This window comes from Thamnophis elegans, chromosome 7 (assembly GCF_009769535.1).
Source record: "Thamnophis elegans isolate rThaEle1 chromosome 7, rThaEle1.pri, whole genome shotgun sequence".
NCBI lineage: Eukaryota > Metazoa > Chordata > Lepidosauria > Squamata > Colubridae > Thamnophis > Thamnophis elegans.
Genome location: NC_045547.1, coordinates 363,912 through 378,552, shown reverse-complemented (window position 1 = coordinate 378,552; position 14,641 = coordinate 363,912). Strand labels below are relative to the sequence as shown.

Here is a 14,641-nt window from a genome sequence, read left to right as displayed (position 1 = left end):
TGTATGCGAAAATCCCACAAGATCTTGACCATCTGATTTTCTGTGACTCTTTCAGGCTGATGTTCCCACCAGTTTGTTGCTGTTTTAATATTATAATTTTTGCACAAATTCCAATGGATCATTTGTGCTACTGAATTGTGCCGCAATTTATAATCAGTCTGCGCGATTTTTTTACAGCAGCTGAGTATGTGATCAACAGTTTCGTCAGCTTCTTTGCAAAGTCTGCATTTGGCATCATCAGAGGATTTTTCGATTTTGGCCTTAATGGCATTTGTGCGGATAGCTTGTTCTTGCGCAGCCAGGAGTAGTGACTCTGTTTCTTTCTTTAATGTACCTGTTTTTAACCATAACCAAGTTTGTTCACTGTCCACTTTATCTTTTATTTTTTCCAGAAATTGGCCATGCAGTGCTTTGTTCTGCCAACTCTCCATTCTTGATTTTATCACATCTTTTCTGTATTCTTGTTTTGTCTGTTGGGCCTTCAGTAGATTTTTGTTCTTTACTTCGATTAATAGATGTTCTTGACTTTCTTTTAAATAATCAGCCAGTGCATGTTTTTCTTCTTCAACTGTTTGCTTCACTTGTAATAATCCTCTGCCACCTGATTTTCGGGGCAGATATAGTCTATCAGTATCACCACGTGGATGTAAACTGTAGTGCATTGTCATTAGTTTCCTGGTTTTTCGGTCCAAAAGGTCCAAATCAGCTTGTGTCCAGTTAACTATGCCAGCTGTGTATCTTATAACTGGTATTGCCCAGGTATTTATGGCCTTGATTGTATTTCCACCATTCAATTTAGATTTTAAAATTTTCCTAACTCTGTTGGTGTACTCTCGCCTGACAATAGTTTTTACTTCTCCATGCTTGATGTTATCCAACTGCAGAATGCCTAAGTATTTGTAGGCTTCATTTTCTTTGCATTTAATTAGTTGGCCATTGGGCATTTCAATTCCCTCAGATGCAGTGATTTTGCCCCTTTTTATGGATACAGTGGCACATTTTTCCATGCCAAACTGCATTGAAATATCGGTGCTGAATACTCGGACTGTATTTGTCAATGATTGGATTTCTATTTCTGACTTTCCATAGAGTTTCAAATCATCCATATATAGTAAATGCGAAATTTTTTCAGCTTTTATGGCTGTTTGGTAGCCTAATTTCATTTTTTTTAAGATTACTGATAGTGGGATCATTGCGATGATGAAGAGAAGAGGTGAAAGTGAATCACCCTGGAAAATTCCTCGCTTGATATTAACCATTCCGTAGCTTTCATTCCCTACTGCCAACTCAGTTCTCCATTGTTTCATTGCCTTTTCAGTAAAGGATGTAATATTTTTGCTAATGCCAGTTGTTTCTAAGCATTTTATGATCCAACTATGTGGCAGTGAGTCAAATGCCTTTTTGTAATCAATCCAGACCATATTCAAGTTCGTTTTTCTGTTCTTACAATTTTCTAATATCATTTTATCAATTAGAAGCTGATCTTTTGTGCCCCTGCTCCTTCTTTTGTTGCCTTTTTGCTCTACTGGCAAGATGTTTGTTTCCAAATAATCCATCATGTTATCTGCAATAATGCCTGTGAGTAATTTGAAGGTTGTTGGTAAGCATGTTATTGGTCTATAGTTTTCAGGTGTTGTTCCTTTAGTTGGATCTTTCTGAATCAAGTATGTTTTTCCAGTTGTCAACCATTCATCAATTTGGCCCTTTTGTAAAATTTCATTCAGTTGCCTGGCCAATATTGCATGTAAACTGGTCAGATATTTGAGCCAGAAACCATGTAATTGGTCCTTTCCAGGTGATGTCCAATTCTTTACCTTTTTAACTCGATTTTTGATCATCTCAGTTGTTATTTCTAATACTTGCATTTGTTTGTTGCCAATGCTTTTCTCAAAGTCATGTATCCACTTTGCTTCCTTGTTGTAGTCCTTTGCATTTTCCCACAATTCTTTCCAGAATTCAACTGTGGCCTGCTTTTCTGGTTTTTCACTTTTGGTGTCACCATTCACATTAAGACTTTGATAAAAACGTCGTTGGTCTGATCGAAATTGCTGATTTTGTTTATATTGGATGATTCGAGCCTCATATCTTTCAATTTTTCTAGCTGTTGCTGTTATCTGCTGTTTTACAATCTCTACAGCTTCATTGATGTTTCTTGTATCCAATCTATATCTTCTGATTAGCCGATCTATGATTTTGTTGTTTTTTGGTCCAAAATGTCCAAATCAGCTTGTGTACAGTTAACTATACCAGCTGTGTATCTTATAACTGGTATTGCCCAAGTATTTATGGCCTTGATTGTATTTCCATCGTTCAATTTAGATTTCTGTTGGTGTACTCTCCCCTGACAATTGTTTTTACTTCTCCGTGCTTGATATTTTTGCTCTACTGGCAAGATGTTATTTGTTTCCAAATAATCCATAATGTTATCTGCAATAATGCCTGTGAGTAATTCAAAGATTGTTGGCAAGCATGTTATTGGTCTGTAGTTTTCAGGTATTGTTCCTTTAGTTGCATCCTTCTGAATCAAGTATGTTTTTCCAGTTGTCAACCATTCATCAATTTGACCATTTTGTAAAATTTCAGTTGCCTGGCCAATATTGCATGTAAACTGGTCAGATATTTGAGCCAGAAACCATGCAATTGGTCATTTCCAGGTGATGTCCAATTCTTTACTTTTTTTACTCGATTTTTGACCATCTCAGTTGTTATTTCTAACACTTGCATATGCTTGTTGCCAATGCTTTTCTCAAAGTCATGTATCCACTTTGCTTCCTTATTGTAGTCCTTTGCATTTTCCCACAGTTCTTTCTATAATTTAACCGTGGCCTGCTTTTCTGGTTTTTCACTTTTGGTGTCACCATTCACATTAAGACTTTGATAAAAACACCGTTGGTCTGATCGAAATTGCTGATTTTGTTTATATTGGATGATTCATGCCTCATATCTTTCAATTTTTCTAGCTGTTGCTGTTATCTGCTGTTTTACAATCTCTACAGCTTCATTGATGTTTCTTGTATCCAATCTATATCTTCTGATTAGCTGATCTATGATTTTGCTGTTTTTAAGCCGTTGGTCATGCATGTTCTTTAAGTTGCTAGAATCTGCCCTTAATTTTTTGACTTTTTGTTCTAATCGGATTTTCCACTTTGGCTTTGATGCTTTTTCCATTGTGTGACTAGGTGCTTTGATTTTAATGCCTAGTTCTTTAGTGACTATTACAGCTGCACTGTACATTAACTGATTCGTTTCCAAGATGGATCCCGGTTTGATTGTTGAAAACACTGCATTAACCATTTTCATAATAGGGGCCAAAATTTTCTTAGGCACAATTTTTAATGATGGTAAACGTTGCCTTTCCTCATTAGACAGAAAATGCTCCATGATCTTGTCCTTCAATTCTTTTTGTTTTTGAGTTAGTTCATCAGTTGGTTCAATGATATCTGGTTCTGGTGGTGGTGGTGTTATTTCCTCCCCGACATTTTCTTCTGGGAGTTCTACTACAATGTCTTTAGTTGTGTCTTGAGTATTGGTTGTTTCCGCTCGTGATGTTGTTTTTTTATTTTTGCAAATTGCCTGAATTTCCTCAAGTTCAACTCCACTAAACACTTTATTCCGTATAATAAATCGCCTTTGATCTGCTAGTCGTTGTTCACTAACATTTGAATCTGGATATTGTTGTTTCCATAATTCATACATTCTCTTTAAATAGCCTCTTTTTTCTGGCTCTGAGTTGTAGTAACAGGCCATTATGGCACGATTTTCATCTACATTATTATTTTTGTCATTTTGGTGGCTGGTCCACTTGTAGCCCACTTGTCGACAGATGCCCAGGGACCTCAACATCCGCCGCGGCCCTTGTTAACCCGCGCGACGACTGATGCGGTATAGAATTTTTATTCGTTTCTTTCACCATGTTATATGGGTTGGCGGTTTTTTTTTATGGGGTCAGGTTGGCAACCTGATCCCAACCCTCCTCCTTTCTCATCCAGGCTTGGGACCAGCAATGGCAGAGTTGTTGTTGTTGTTATTATTATTACTATTACTATTATTATTTGGTTAATCTTTGGTGAGATTCACAGCCTTTGAGGATGGTTGGTAGCTCAACAGTTCGAGTCCTAACCAAGGACCTAGGAACTGCTAAGGTAACGTCGGAGGATATAAGGTGTTCCAAGTAGGGAGGTTTTTTTGTAGAATCAGAATGTTCAAGTCTGATAAATTTAGAATTTAGGTGGAAATAGCGAGGTAGCCCTTTGGGTATTGCTCCAAGGGCTCCAATTACAATCGGGACAATACACAATTTCTTTTTCCACAGTCGCTCAACTTCAATTGGCAAGTCCCGGTGCTTTGTGATTTTTTTTCTTGCTGTTTATCTTCAATTCGTGCATCTCCAGGTATTGCAATGTCAATGAACCATACCTCACAATGTTTGTCTAAGAATAGAATAGAATAAGAATAGAATAGAATAGACGAACCTTGTGAGGTGCTGCCTGAAAATGGCATGCAGATTTTCAGTTAACAGATGGTGGCACTAGAGCTACTTATGCCCGGTGCCTTTTTTCTGGCAGAATCTGCCCAGCCCTGGAATATTGCAGCCAGAGACATTTGCCAGACCTTCTGAATGACAAGGAACCCCCTGGCCAACTGAGTCACTGCAGATCTGAGAGAAGGGTGGCACAGCACCCAGGGCTGGTTCAAGGGCTGAAGGCCGACTGGCAGGTTCCTGCCCAGGGGGAGCCAACCTCAACCTGTTTGGGCCTTGGGCCACTGATGTCTCCATGGACCCGGGAGGCTCCTGGGTGTCTAGTCCTTCTCAGCCCCAAACAACAGAGAGTTGGGGGGGGTGTCCAGGTTCCACCATGGGGTCCCCAGGCCCATTTCCCCAGTCCCTGCAAATGGGGGGGGGGGCGATGGTCCTGCCACTGGGCAACACTGAAGCCTCAGCTCCCTGCTGGATGGTTTGTGGGCAAAGTGAACTTGGGCACCAACATGCCCAGCCATCTGACCTCCCTCCTTGTGAGCTCTTAGGCTCCACCCGGAGGATGCCACCCAAGCCTCCCTCCCTCCCACCCACCTGACCCCACCTCAGGCACGTTCACCCCCACTTCTGAGCTTGGCAGCTCTGGGAGGGGGCTCTTGGTGGGAGCCTCTCTGTGCAGGCATGGGGGAGGGAAAGCAGGGGGGGGCAGGCTGAGCAGAATCAGTCCTGCTCTGTGCCACGTCACCAGCGGTGCTGCTGTGGCTGCTTGGGGCCAGGGAGCCGTTGGCTGGGCCTCCGCCAGGTGATCCACCTGGGGAAGGCAGCCAAGGCGGGGCAGCCCCAGGTCGCCTCCTCTTGGGAGGGGTTTTCCTCCATCGCCGGCTGCTCTGCCTTGGCCGGCAGCCAGCCAAAGTGCTCTTGGCGAGGGCCTGGGTTAGCTGCCTCTGCGCTTGGCGTATCCTCTGTTGACCCGGGTTGCTGTGGAGACACGCGAACTGCGTCTCAATGGCAACCGGCTGCTGTCATCCTGGCCTGCAGGGACCCCGCTTGCTCGCCACGGGGGCCCCAAGCCGGGTCCTCACCAAGGGAGGGTAGCCCTTGCGAGGGGTCCACACAGGGCCCTTAGCCCGCAACCCTGCTGCTCCAGGGCTGAGGCACAAAAGCTGCCAGGGACGGAGCCGATGACTCCCTGGGGTGCCCTGCCCTTGCGTGGTGCCTCTCCCAACTGGGCCCCGCCAGAGGTGAGGCTGTGCCACCTTCTGTGGCAGATGTGGCTTTGATCACCACCCAGGAAGGCATTTGTGGCCCAACCTGTGTGCTGGGAAGGTGGTGGGAGAGATGCCTAGAGCACCGTTGGAGGTCCGATAAGTCCGAATCGAACCGAGCAATGGTAACCACCTGCACCAGGGAATATACTAGGGCACTTAGGACAGCTAAAAGATCACACATAGCTTCCCTGGTTGCATCCGCTGAGTCCCGTCCAGCCGCCCTGTTCAGGATAACCCGCTCCCTATTAAACAAAAGGGAGACGGGGGAACCCCTGCAGGGCAGAGCGGAAGAATATGCCCAATTCTTAGCGGACAAAATTGCTCGGTTTCGGTCGGACTTGGACTCCACACCCGCAGTTCCAGCCGAGGCACAGGGGGACCAAGTAGAACAGCTCTGGGTTGAGTTTCAGGATGTTATCCCCGGGGATGTGGACAAGGCCATGAGAGCTGTAAGCTCCTCCACCTGTGTTCTGGATCCGTGTCCCTCATGGCTGGTTGCTAACTGCAGTGAGGTGACACGAGGCTGGATCCAGGCGGTTGTAACCGCCTCCCTTCGGGAGGGGAACTTCCCCACCTCATTGAAAGAGGCGGTGGTGAGACCCCTCCTGAAGAAACCATCCTTGGATCCAGCTGTTCTTAACAGTTATCGCCCGGTCTCCAACCTCCCCTTTCTGGGGAAGGTTGTTGAGAAGGTGGTGGCCTTTCAGCTCCAACGGTCCTTGGAGGAAGCAAACTATCTAGACCCCTTCCAGTCTGGCTTCAGGCCCGGTTACAGCACAGAAACCGCTTTGGTCGCATTGATGGATGATCTTTGGAGAGCCAGAGATGAAGGACATCCCTCCATCCTGGTCCTCCTTGACCTCTCAGCGGCTTTCGATACCATCGACCATGGTATCCTTCTGCGACGACTGCGGGAGGTGGGAGTGGGAGGCACCGTGCTACGGTGGTTCTCCTCCTACCTCTCGGACAGGTCGCAGTCGGTGTTAGTGGGAGGGCAGAGATCGTCCCCAAGGCCCCTAAATTATGGGGTGCCGCAGGGTTCGGTCTTATCCCCCCTGCTATTTAACATCTACATGAAACCGCTGGGAGAGATCATCCGCAGGCACGGGATTAGATACCATCAATATGCGGACGATACTCAATTGTATCTGTCCGCCCCGTGCCAAATCAATGAAGCGGTTGACGTGATGGGCCGGGGTCTTGAGGCCGTTATGGACTGGATGAGGATTAACAAGCTTGTGCTCAACCCGGAAAAGACCGAGTGGCTGTTGTGTTTCCCTCCTAAAGATTTGGCCAACATTCCAACACTCAGGCTGGGGGGTCAAATTTTACACCCCTCAGAGAGGGTTCGCAATCTGGGAGTCCTCCTGGATCCACAGCTGTCATTCGACCACCATTTAGCGGCTGTGACCAGGGGGGCATTCGCCCAGGTACGCCTGGTGCGCCAGTTGCGACCCTACCTGAACCGGGAGGCACTCACAACAGTCACTCGGGCCCTTGTGATCTCTAGGCTGGAATACTGCAATGTGCTCTACATGGGGCTGCCCTTGAGGAGCATCCGGCGACTTCAGTTAGTGCAGAACGCGGCCGCGCGAGTGATCGCGGGTGCACCTCGATTCACCCGCATAACACCTATCCTCCGCGAGCTGCGCTGGCTACCTGTCGATCTCCGGATGCGCTTCAAGGTGCTTTTACTCACCCATAAAGCCCTACATGGCAGTGGATCTGGATACTTGAGAGACCGCCTTCTGCCGATTACCTCCCTACGACCTATAAGATCGCATAGACTGGGCCTCCTCCGCATTCCATCGGCCAGCCAGTGTCGGCTGGCAACTACAAGGAGGAGGGCCTTTTCAGCAGTCGCCCCGACCCTTTGGAACGAGCTCCCCGTGGAGATTCGTACCCTCTCCACCGTCCAAGCCTTCCGCACAGCCTTGAAGAACTGGCTCGCCCGTCAGGCCTGGGGATAAGGACCGTTACCCCGCCCGAATATTGAATGTATGGTGTTGATTTTATTATATGTTGTCGTCTTAATGTTGTGTTCCCCCTCCCTGGTTTTCTGTGAGCCGCCCTGAGTCCCCTCAGGGAAAAGGGCGGCCTACAAATATTAATAAAACCAAAACCAAACCAAAACCCTGGCCATCGTTAACCCCCAGAAGAGGGGCCTCCCCGCAGCCTTCCCAGCCTTGAAGGGCTGCCCCAGGGAAGGTGGGTCTTCTCCAGGACCTCCAAGGGCAGGACAAGGGCCACCCTGGCCGAGAGAGAGGCTGAAAAGCAGGGAGAATTTCCTGACTCTCGGGGCGGAAGAGCTGCCTCCTGGACTCAGGGCCCTCTTATCTCTAGAGGCCTCCAAGCAAAGGCAGCCCTTCTCTGGGATGCCTTGAGGGTTCCTTCTCTGGGGAGAGGACTGGACTGGAGGACGTCCCAGAGCCTTCGCATCCTTGGGCTTGTAGGGTAATCCCACACTTTTTTCCTGTCAGTGAGGGGCCTAGCAGCTTCAATTCCATAAGGCACCGAGATTGGCTGAGCCTCCTGTGTGTAGCTACTCCTGGGAGTTAGCTTAGTGTAGCTTATTGTGTGAACCTCAAAATAGGTGGATTCTGGGTCCAGGCTAGGCGTGTTTTGCACAGGCTGTGCAGCCTGGAGCACCTTCCTTTGTCAGTGTGCATGCACACCTCACAGAATGGGGGGCCTGTACCCCACGAGGGAGGTGCTAGCAGCCGGGGGTTCTCCTCCCCCCAGATGAGCATCTGTCCTGAAGTGGCCTCTTGCGGCAACGTGAAGAGTGGGGCTGTCTCCCCCCCCCCCCCGCCAGCCACGCAGGGAGGTTACAGGAGGACGAGGGTGGGTGCGGCTGCCTTGGATTGCCGCCAGCCCCCCGGCCCTCCTGCCTGCCTTCCCTCGCGAGGGAGAGAGCCCCCTCCTCCTGGGGGCGCAGAGGCGCCTCTCCGGCTGAGCCCCCTGCTCTTTTTCAAGTCGGCACGGAGGAGGAGGAGGGGGACAGATTGATGGGCTGGGGGCTGGGAGGCCCCCCAGCCCTGCTTTCTGCAGGCCCTCTGCCAAGGCACCCGGCCCGGAAGCCCATAGGGGGGCACGGAAGGCGAAGCTCCAGCCGGCAAGCGAGGGGCTCCGTGCTCACGTGTCTCCCCCTGGGGCTGGAGGGCTTAATTAAAGGAAAGCGGATCATAGTTCACACGGAGTCCTCAAACGATCCGTCACGTTTTAAACCTGATCGTTTTTTTAAAAAAATCCCCAAATGTTCTGTTTTCCCAGCTAAAAGAAAAACCTCCTATGAACGCAGGTAACAAAAGGGAAGCCACCCGGGCGAAGGGGAAGCAGGAAGGGCTCCAGTCTCGGCTCCCCCTGGGCTGGGCGGCTTCTGTCTGCTGGCAGGACGGCCGAACCAGGCAGACTCGGCAGAGGCCCAGCTGGCCTGTGGGGCAGGGACAAGCCGGGACCCCCACCCAGGCTGCAAGTCCCTTCTGAAGCAGGGGGAAGGGGACCCTGGGGCCGAGGTTGACCTGGGGGGGGGGCTTCTCTCACCCCCGCGATCATCCCAATCAATCATTTGGCGATTGCTGCTTCTCAGGGAGCTGCTCCCCCACTTGTTTCCTGTTGACCTGTCCAGTGATGGACCTGACGGAGTCCAGGGTCACCTGAGGCTTCCTGACCTCAGCTCCACGCCTTCACAACCTTCCCTTATTCCCCCAAGAAGAAGCCGGCTGGCTCAATGGGGAAGGGGGGCGGGGGTTGCGGGTGTGTTGTGGAGCACCAGAAATGGTTCTTCTGGGGAAGCCAACGGCCAGGGGGAAAGCCGATTTGGTCCAATGGTCCTCTCTCAGCCCTCGGTTCCACCTGCCTGCCTCTGGGGAAGGGGGATGGGAGGGGCAGATGCAAAGAGAGAGCGGTTTGACAATAGAGGTGGCTTGTACGTTGGATGGATGGATGGATGGATGGATGGATGGATGGATGGATGGATGGATGGATGGATGGATGTGTGTGTGGATCAGTCAATCAATCATTGACTCAATCAACCAATGGATGAATGAATGAATGAATGAATGAATGAATGGATGGATGGTAGGGAAAAGGCCATTTATTGTCTATTGTCTGCTACTGCATGGTTCATACTGGGAAGCCTTGCAAAAACGTAAGAAGCAGGGTGTCAGAAGAAGGCAAAGGCCATGGAGATGGAAAGGCTGGTCCTCCTGTGGGATCCTGTGCAGAATGGCAGCTTGGAAGGGAGGATTGGCGGCCAGGACAGATGGATCCGAGGGCAACGGGGGTCCGGGGCCAAACTCTTGGTCAGATGGGGTGGACCAGCCAAGCCCAGTGGAAGCAGAGGAGTGGGGAAGAGCCCCCCCCTTGGTCAACCTGCGACTGAAGCCAGGCCTGGCCAATGGGGTCTGGGTCGGGAGGAGGGCCCAGGCGCCTGTGAAGAGTGTTGGAAGAGAAAGGCTGCAAAGCTCCATCTGCTTCTTGGAGGGAAAGGAGGTGGCCAGGAGCAACAGAATGTCACCAAGACCCTCCTCGTAATGCAGGGAGGAACAAACGCCATAAAATTCAGCAAAAGGCAGTTTGACCTTGGAAGGCAAAACCTGGCATTTGTCCTGCCTCAGCAAAGAGGCCTCTGGGAGGGGGAGGGAGGGAGGGAGGGAGGGAAGGACTTCTCAGCATCAGTAGCTGCTCTTGCAGTGGTGTGTGTGTGTGTGTGTGTGTGTGTGTGTGTGGTGTCTGAAGATGATGAGCCTCCCCCCCCCCACTATAAGAAGGAAGGTCCACAAGCATTGAACTATCTGGTTTTTATGAAATATGGAGAAGGCTTTCCCTCCCTCCCTCCCTCCCTCCCTCCCAGACACAGGCACTGGTGGGGAATGATGGGAGTTGAAGTTCTACCCATCAGTAAGACCACCAGCTTTTGGAAGGCTGATCAGTTTGGATCCCTCCCTCCAGGAAGTCCTTTGGTTTCCCAGCACATTTGCCCAAGCCCCCCTGGGAACAACCCCCTCTCAACTTGTGGGAGCCCCTCCCTGCCCAGCCAAGGAATCCAAGCAACAGAAATTCAGAAGGTTTGTTTATAAAACATAAATAGTCTTCCAGGTATATAAAGAAAACCACCAGCGTGGAAAATAAATCAACGGAAATAAATAAAAAGGCCACTTTTTTTTACAGGAGAAAGGAAGGGCTTCGTTGGATGTGTCCCCCCCCCTCCTCAAGGCCCACTTCGGGTCTAAGCACCGCAGGGGGCTGGACTTCGGTTGTTCACGTTCGGGGGGGCGAACGGACAGCACCGCCCGAAACTAAGCGCCGGTGGCGGTCTACTTGATGGCGGGAGGGGGGCTGCAGAAGGCAAGGCCAGCGCGCTGTCCCGGGAAGCCCTCCCACCCCAATGCCCGTCTGGTGCTTCAGGGTCGCCCTCCCAGGTGGCTCCTTCCCCGCGTCTCCTGGGGTTTGCCCGTCCCTATGATCCAGGCTTTTCAAAGGTCTGGGGAGGCTGCTGCCAGGGAAAGCCTTTAACTGCCCCCCCCCGCTGAACATCCTTCCTGCTGAGAGGCACACAGAGCGAAGACGCCTCGGACTGCAACAAAACGCCCCAAGTCCGTCGCCAGGAGTCTCCTTGTTTGCCGTGGTTGAAGGCGCAGCCGGGGATTTCTGGATTCTGGATCGAGTCTCCTGGATTGGGCTTTTCACAACCGGCCTGCAACGTTTTGCTAACCCAGCGCCTTTCCCTGCCGGTCTCCCCAGCACGGTTTGGCTGGTGGGTCTCCCTCCGCCCCCCGCAAGGGGCCCGAGAAAGAGGGGCTGAGCCCCTGGCGCCCCTGGCCGCCTTCCCAAGTCCTCCGTCCCGGCCGTATCCAAAAGAGAGCTGCGATGCCAGTCTGGGGACGAAGGAGGAGCCGGAACCGGCGGGGAAAAACAGGGGAAATCCTCTCCTTCTGGGTGTTGACTCAATCGGCGGGCGAGCCAAGAGCCAAAGGCCCACGCAGGTCTGCCTTTGAGGGAGGAGGGGAGGCGTCCCTTTGATCTCGGGGACCAAGAACGCAGCCACCGCTCTGAGGCGGGGAAGGGAAACGCAGCCCCAGCCCCGAAGCTTTGCTTGGGAAGATACCCAATCCAGGGAGTCGGATGTGGACCGAGGAAAACCCCGCCCGCTCCGCCCCCTGGAATCTCAGGGAGCCCTGCCCTGCCCCACCCACCACCCACCCCGCTCAGGCGTGGCTGGGGGCTGCCTCGGCAAAACGCAGATGTTCTGAGCTCTGCGCTTGCTCCGGGGCTCGGCCAGGCCCACAACGCCCGGCTCTACCCAGAGGTTCTGACCGCCAGCCTCCGTCCAGGTGTTTCGCCTCCCATAATCCTCAACTGCCTGCTTGCCTGGGATGAGATCCAGGGTGGCTCTCTGGGCAACAAGCCTTGCAGGCGGAGAGACACCCCACCCTTGAAGCAGGGGGTTCTTGCTACACGTTTCATCACAAACTCGCCCACCACCATTCCCCATCATCCACCACCAATACTCAGTAATTCTCTGCCCTACAAAGCGACACCCCACAACCGAGAAAATCCACCCTGGGATTTGGCCACCAGGGAAACAGCCACGGGGGCAGGAAGAATCTGCCAAATGCAAGTCAAGCCCCCCCCCCAGTTTTGCTGCAGGGGTGTCGCTGCTGGGCCGCCCCTCTCCTCGAGGCAGGACCCTCCCTAGCAGTTGTGCACGTGGTCGAGGTGCTTGGTGATGCTCTGCAGGCACTTCTGGAGGCGGTCCAGGGTCACCACCGCCGCGGTGTAGGGAGAGACGGCCAGGCGCTCGGTCAGGTTCTGCAGGGCGTCGGAGCGGGCGGGCCTGTGCGGAGGGCAGCCCAGGTGAGAGCCGAGCAGCTGCAGGAGGCTCTGGAGGTTCTCCACGTCGTGGGAGATCTGGACGACGGGGGCCTCCAGGGGCAGGTTGGAGAGGACTTGGTGGAAGAGCTCCAGAGCCTCGTCCATGGCCTCCAGGCTCTGCACCGGCAGCTCCCCAGGGATGAAGTCCAGGCCGTTGATCTTCAGGCTCAGCGGAGGGAACTGCAGAGAGACAGGGGGGCTGCCGGTGAGTTTAAGCAGGGTCTGTGCACGCGCCGCCCAACCAGGCTCAGGGCAGGAGCGCAAACAACCCCCCCGCCCAAGGAAGTGCCTGTCTGGCGTCTGCTTGAACTCAGACCCCACTTACACCGGGTCCCCCGGCAGCGCCTCCTCCTCCTGTTAGGAAGTGGCTTCTGGGCCCTCCGGTCTGAATGGGGCTGCCTAGAACTGACATCCCCCCCCCCACTTCGGGCTGGCGCTGGGCAAGAGGCCGTGACGCGCACCCTTCTTCCCTCTCCCAAGGCCGGCTGGGGCTGCTTCTTTGGGAAGCCTTAGCCCTGGCCCCCATCCCAGAGGCCCCGTGGGGGGTGGGGGTGGCGGGGGTCTGGCTGCACCGTCAGGCTCCTCGACTTGGACGGGGTAGGGGCGCTACCTCCGGGCTCCTCCTCCCGCTGTATCCCCAGAGCAAAGACGAGGCAATTGAAATTTCCCAGCACTGACCTAATTAGGTGACTGCCTCCCTTCCACACCCCGTCCCCTCCCGTGTGGGTGTGGAAAGACGAGTTATGGTATAACGGTTTCTTGTGCAGCCGCCACGTCTTGTGGCGAAGATGCTCAACCGGCCCAGGACACCGGCTGGGCTTGGCCCCGATGAGCTGTTTTGCTCCGCGGCGTGAAAGCAACGCGGCTCTGCCTGCACTGGGGTGGCCTTGGGGTGCTCGGGCCTCGCCCAGCCGCACTTCCACGAGGAAGGCGCGCAGCCAGGAGCAGGAGAAGCTGCCGTGTCTCTGCGTGTGTGAGGCCCGCAAAGGCTCCCTGGCCTTCCCAGGCGCCCCTGCAGCTCCATAGCGGGCTCAGAAGCCGGTCGCGCAGTGGGGCTGCAGTTGGGGTCAGCTCGGGGCCCCGAAGGGAGGGTGGTCTGCCGGGAAGCCCAACCTGGCAAGAGGGGAGCGCCCCAGTGGCTGGCGAGGAGCCCCTCTTACCTGGTGCTCCTGGATCCTTGCAACGATCGTCCTGGTGAGGCTTTTAGTGTCGGCGATCACCTTGTCGATTTTCACAGACCGGCTGTAGAAGAGGGGCAGCCAGACCCACAGAAACCCACACACAGAAATGCGAGGGGAGCGCATCTTCCCCTTGAGCCCTGCGGGGGAGGGAAAACGGGGACCAATGAGGGGGGTGGGCTGCCAGAGGGAAGAGGGTGAGGGGGTGAGAGAGGAAGAGGGGGGGGGAGATGGCAACCCTGCCCTATCCGAGGCCATTGCAAGCAGGGCTTGTAGGGGACAGAGAAGGGGGGCTGCGTGGCTGAGGAAGCTGGGCTGAATTATTTGTCAAAGACGAGAGACACTAAAAACAAGCAAAACGGCGCATTTGTCTTGGGGGGGGGGAGATGTTGACAGGACTGTATGCTGAGGGGAGCCTGTGAGGTTCTCCTTCCTGGCGGACTGCAACCCCCCCCCCTTTTCAAACCGCTCTTCCCTAGAATCCTCCCAGCCCGAGATTTCAACCCTCCGCCCAAAGCCCCGTCGAGTCCGGGGCTGCCCTGGCACGGGGCACGCAGAGAACAGCCTGGCATCGCTTTCCTGCAGAAACGGGCGTTTCTCCGCTTCCCAGGAGCGGCAGAGGCGGAGGGCGGCTTGTGGCAAAACCGCTGCGTGGGAGATCAGGGCTATGCCCAGCAGGGGCCACACCAACGGCTGCCCTGCCTTGCCCTCGCCTCCCGCGCCGGGCTGAGGGCCGCGAATGCATCTGGGCCCCTCCCAGCCAGCCCGGCTGTTGGGAGCCCAATCAGGGCAGGCCTGCCCTGCCAGTCCGAGCGCCCTCTGAAGTGGTGCGCGCTTAATGA

General features: G+C 53.3%; 1 protein-coding gene across 1 annotated transcript; it reads right to left on the bottom strand.

Moving 5' to 3' along the window:
• Positions 1-12,441: 12,441 nt before the first annotated feature.
• On the bottom strand, positions 12,442-13,925 carry LEP (leptin). Its single transcript, XM_032220574.1, has 2 exons — positions 13,782-13,925; positions 12,442-12,801 (listed from the first exon to the last, which is right to left on the bottom strand). Exons 1-2 carry the CDS (start codon positions 13,923-13,925, stop codon positions 12,442-12,444), a joined length of 504 nt encoding a protein of 167 aa, XP_032076465.1.
• Positions 13,926-14,641: the final 716 nt, after the last annotated feature.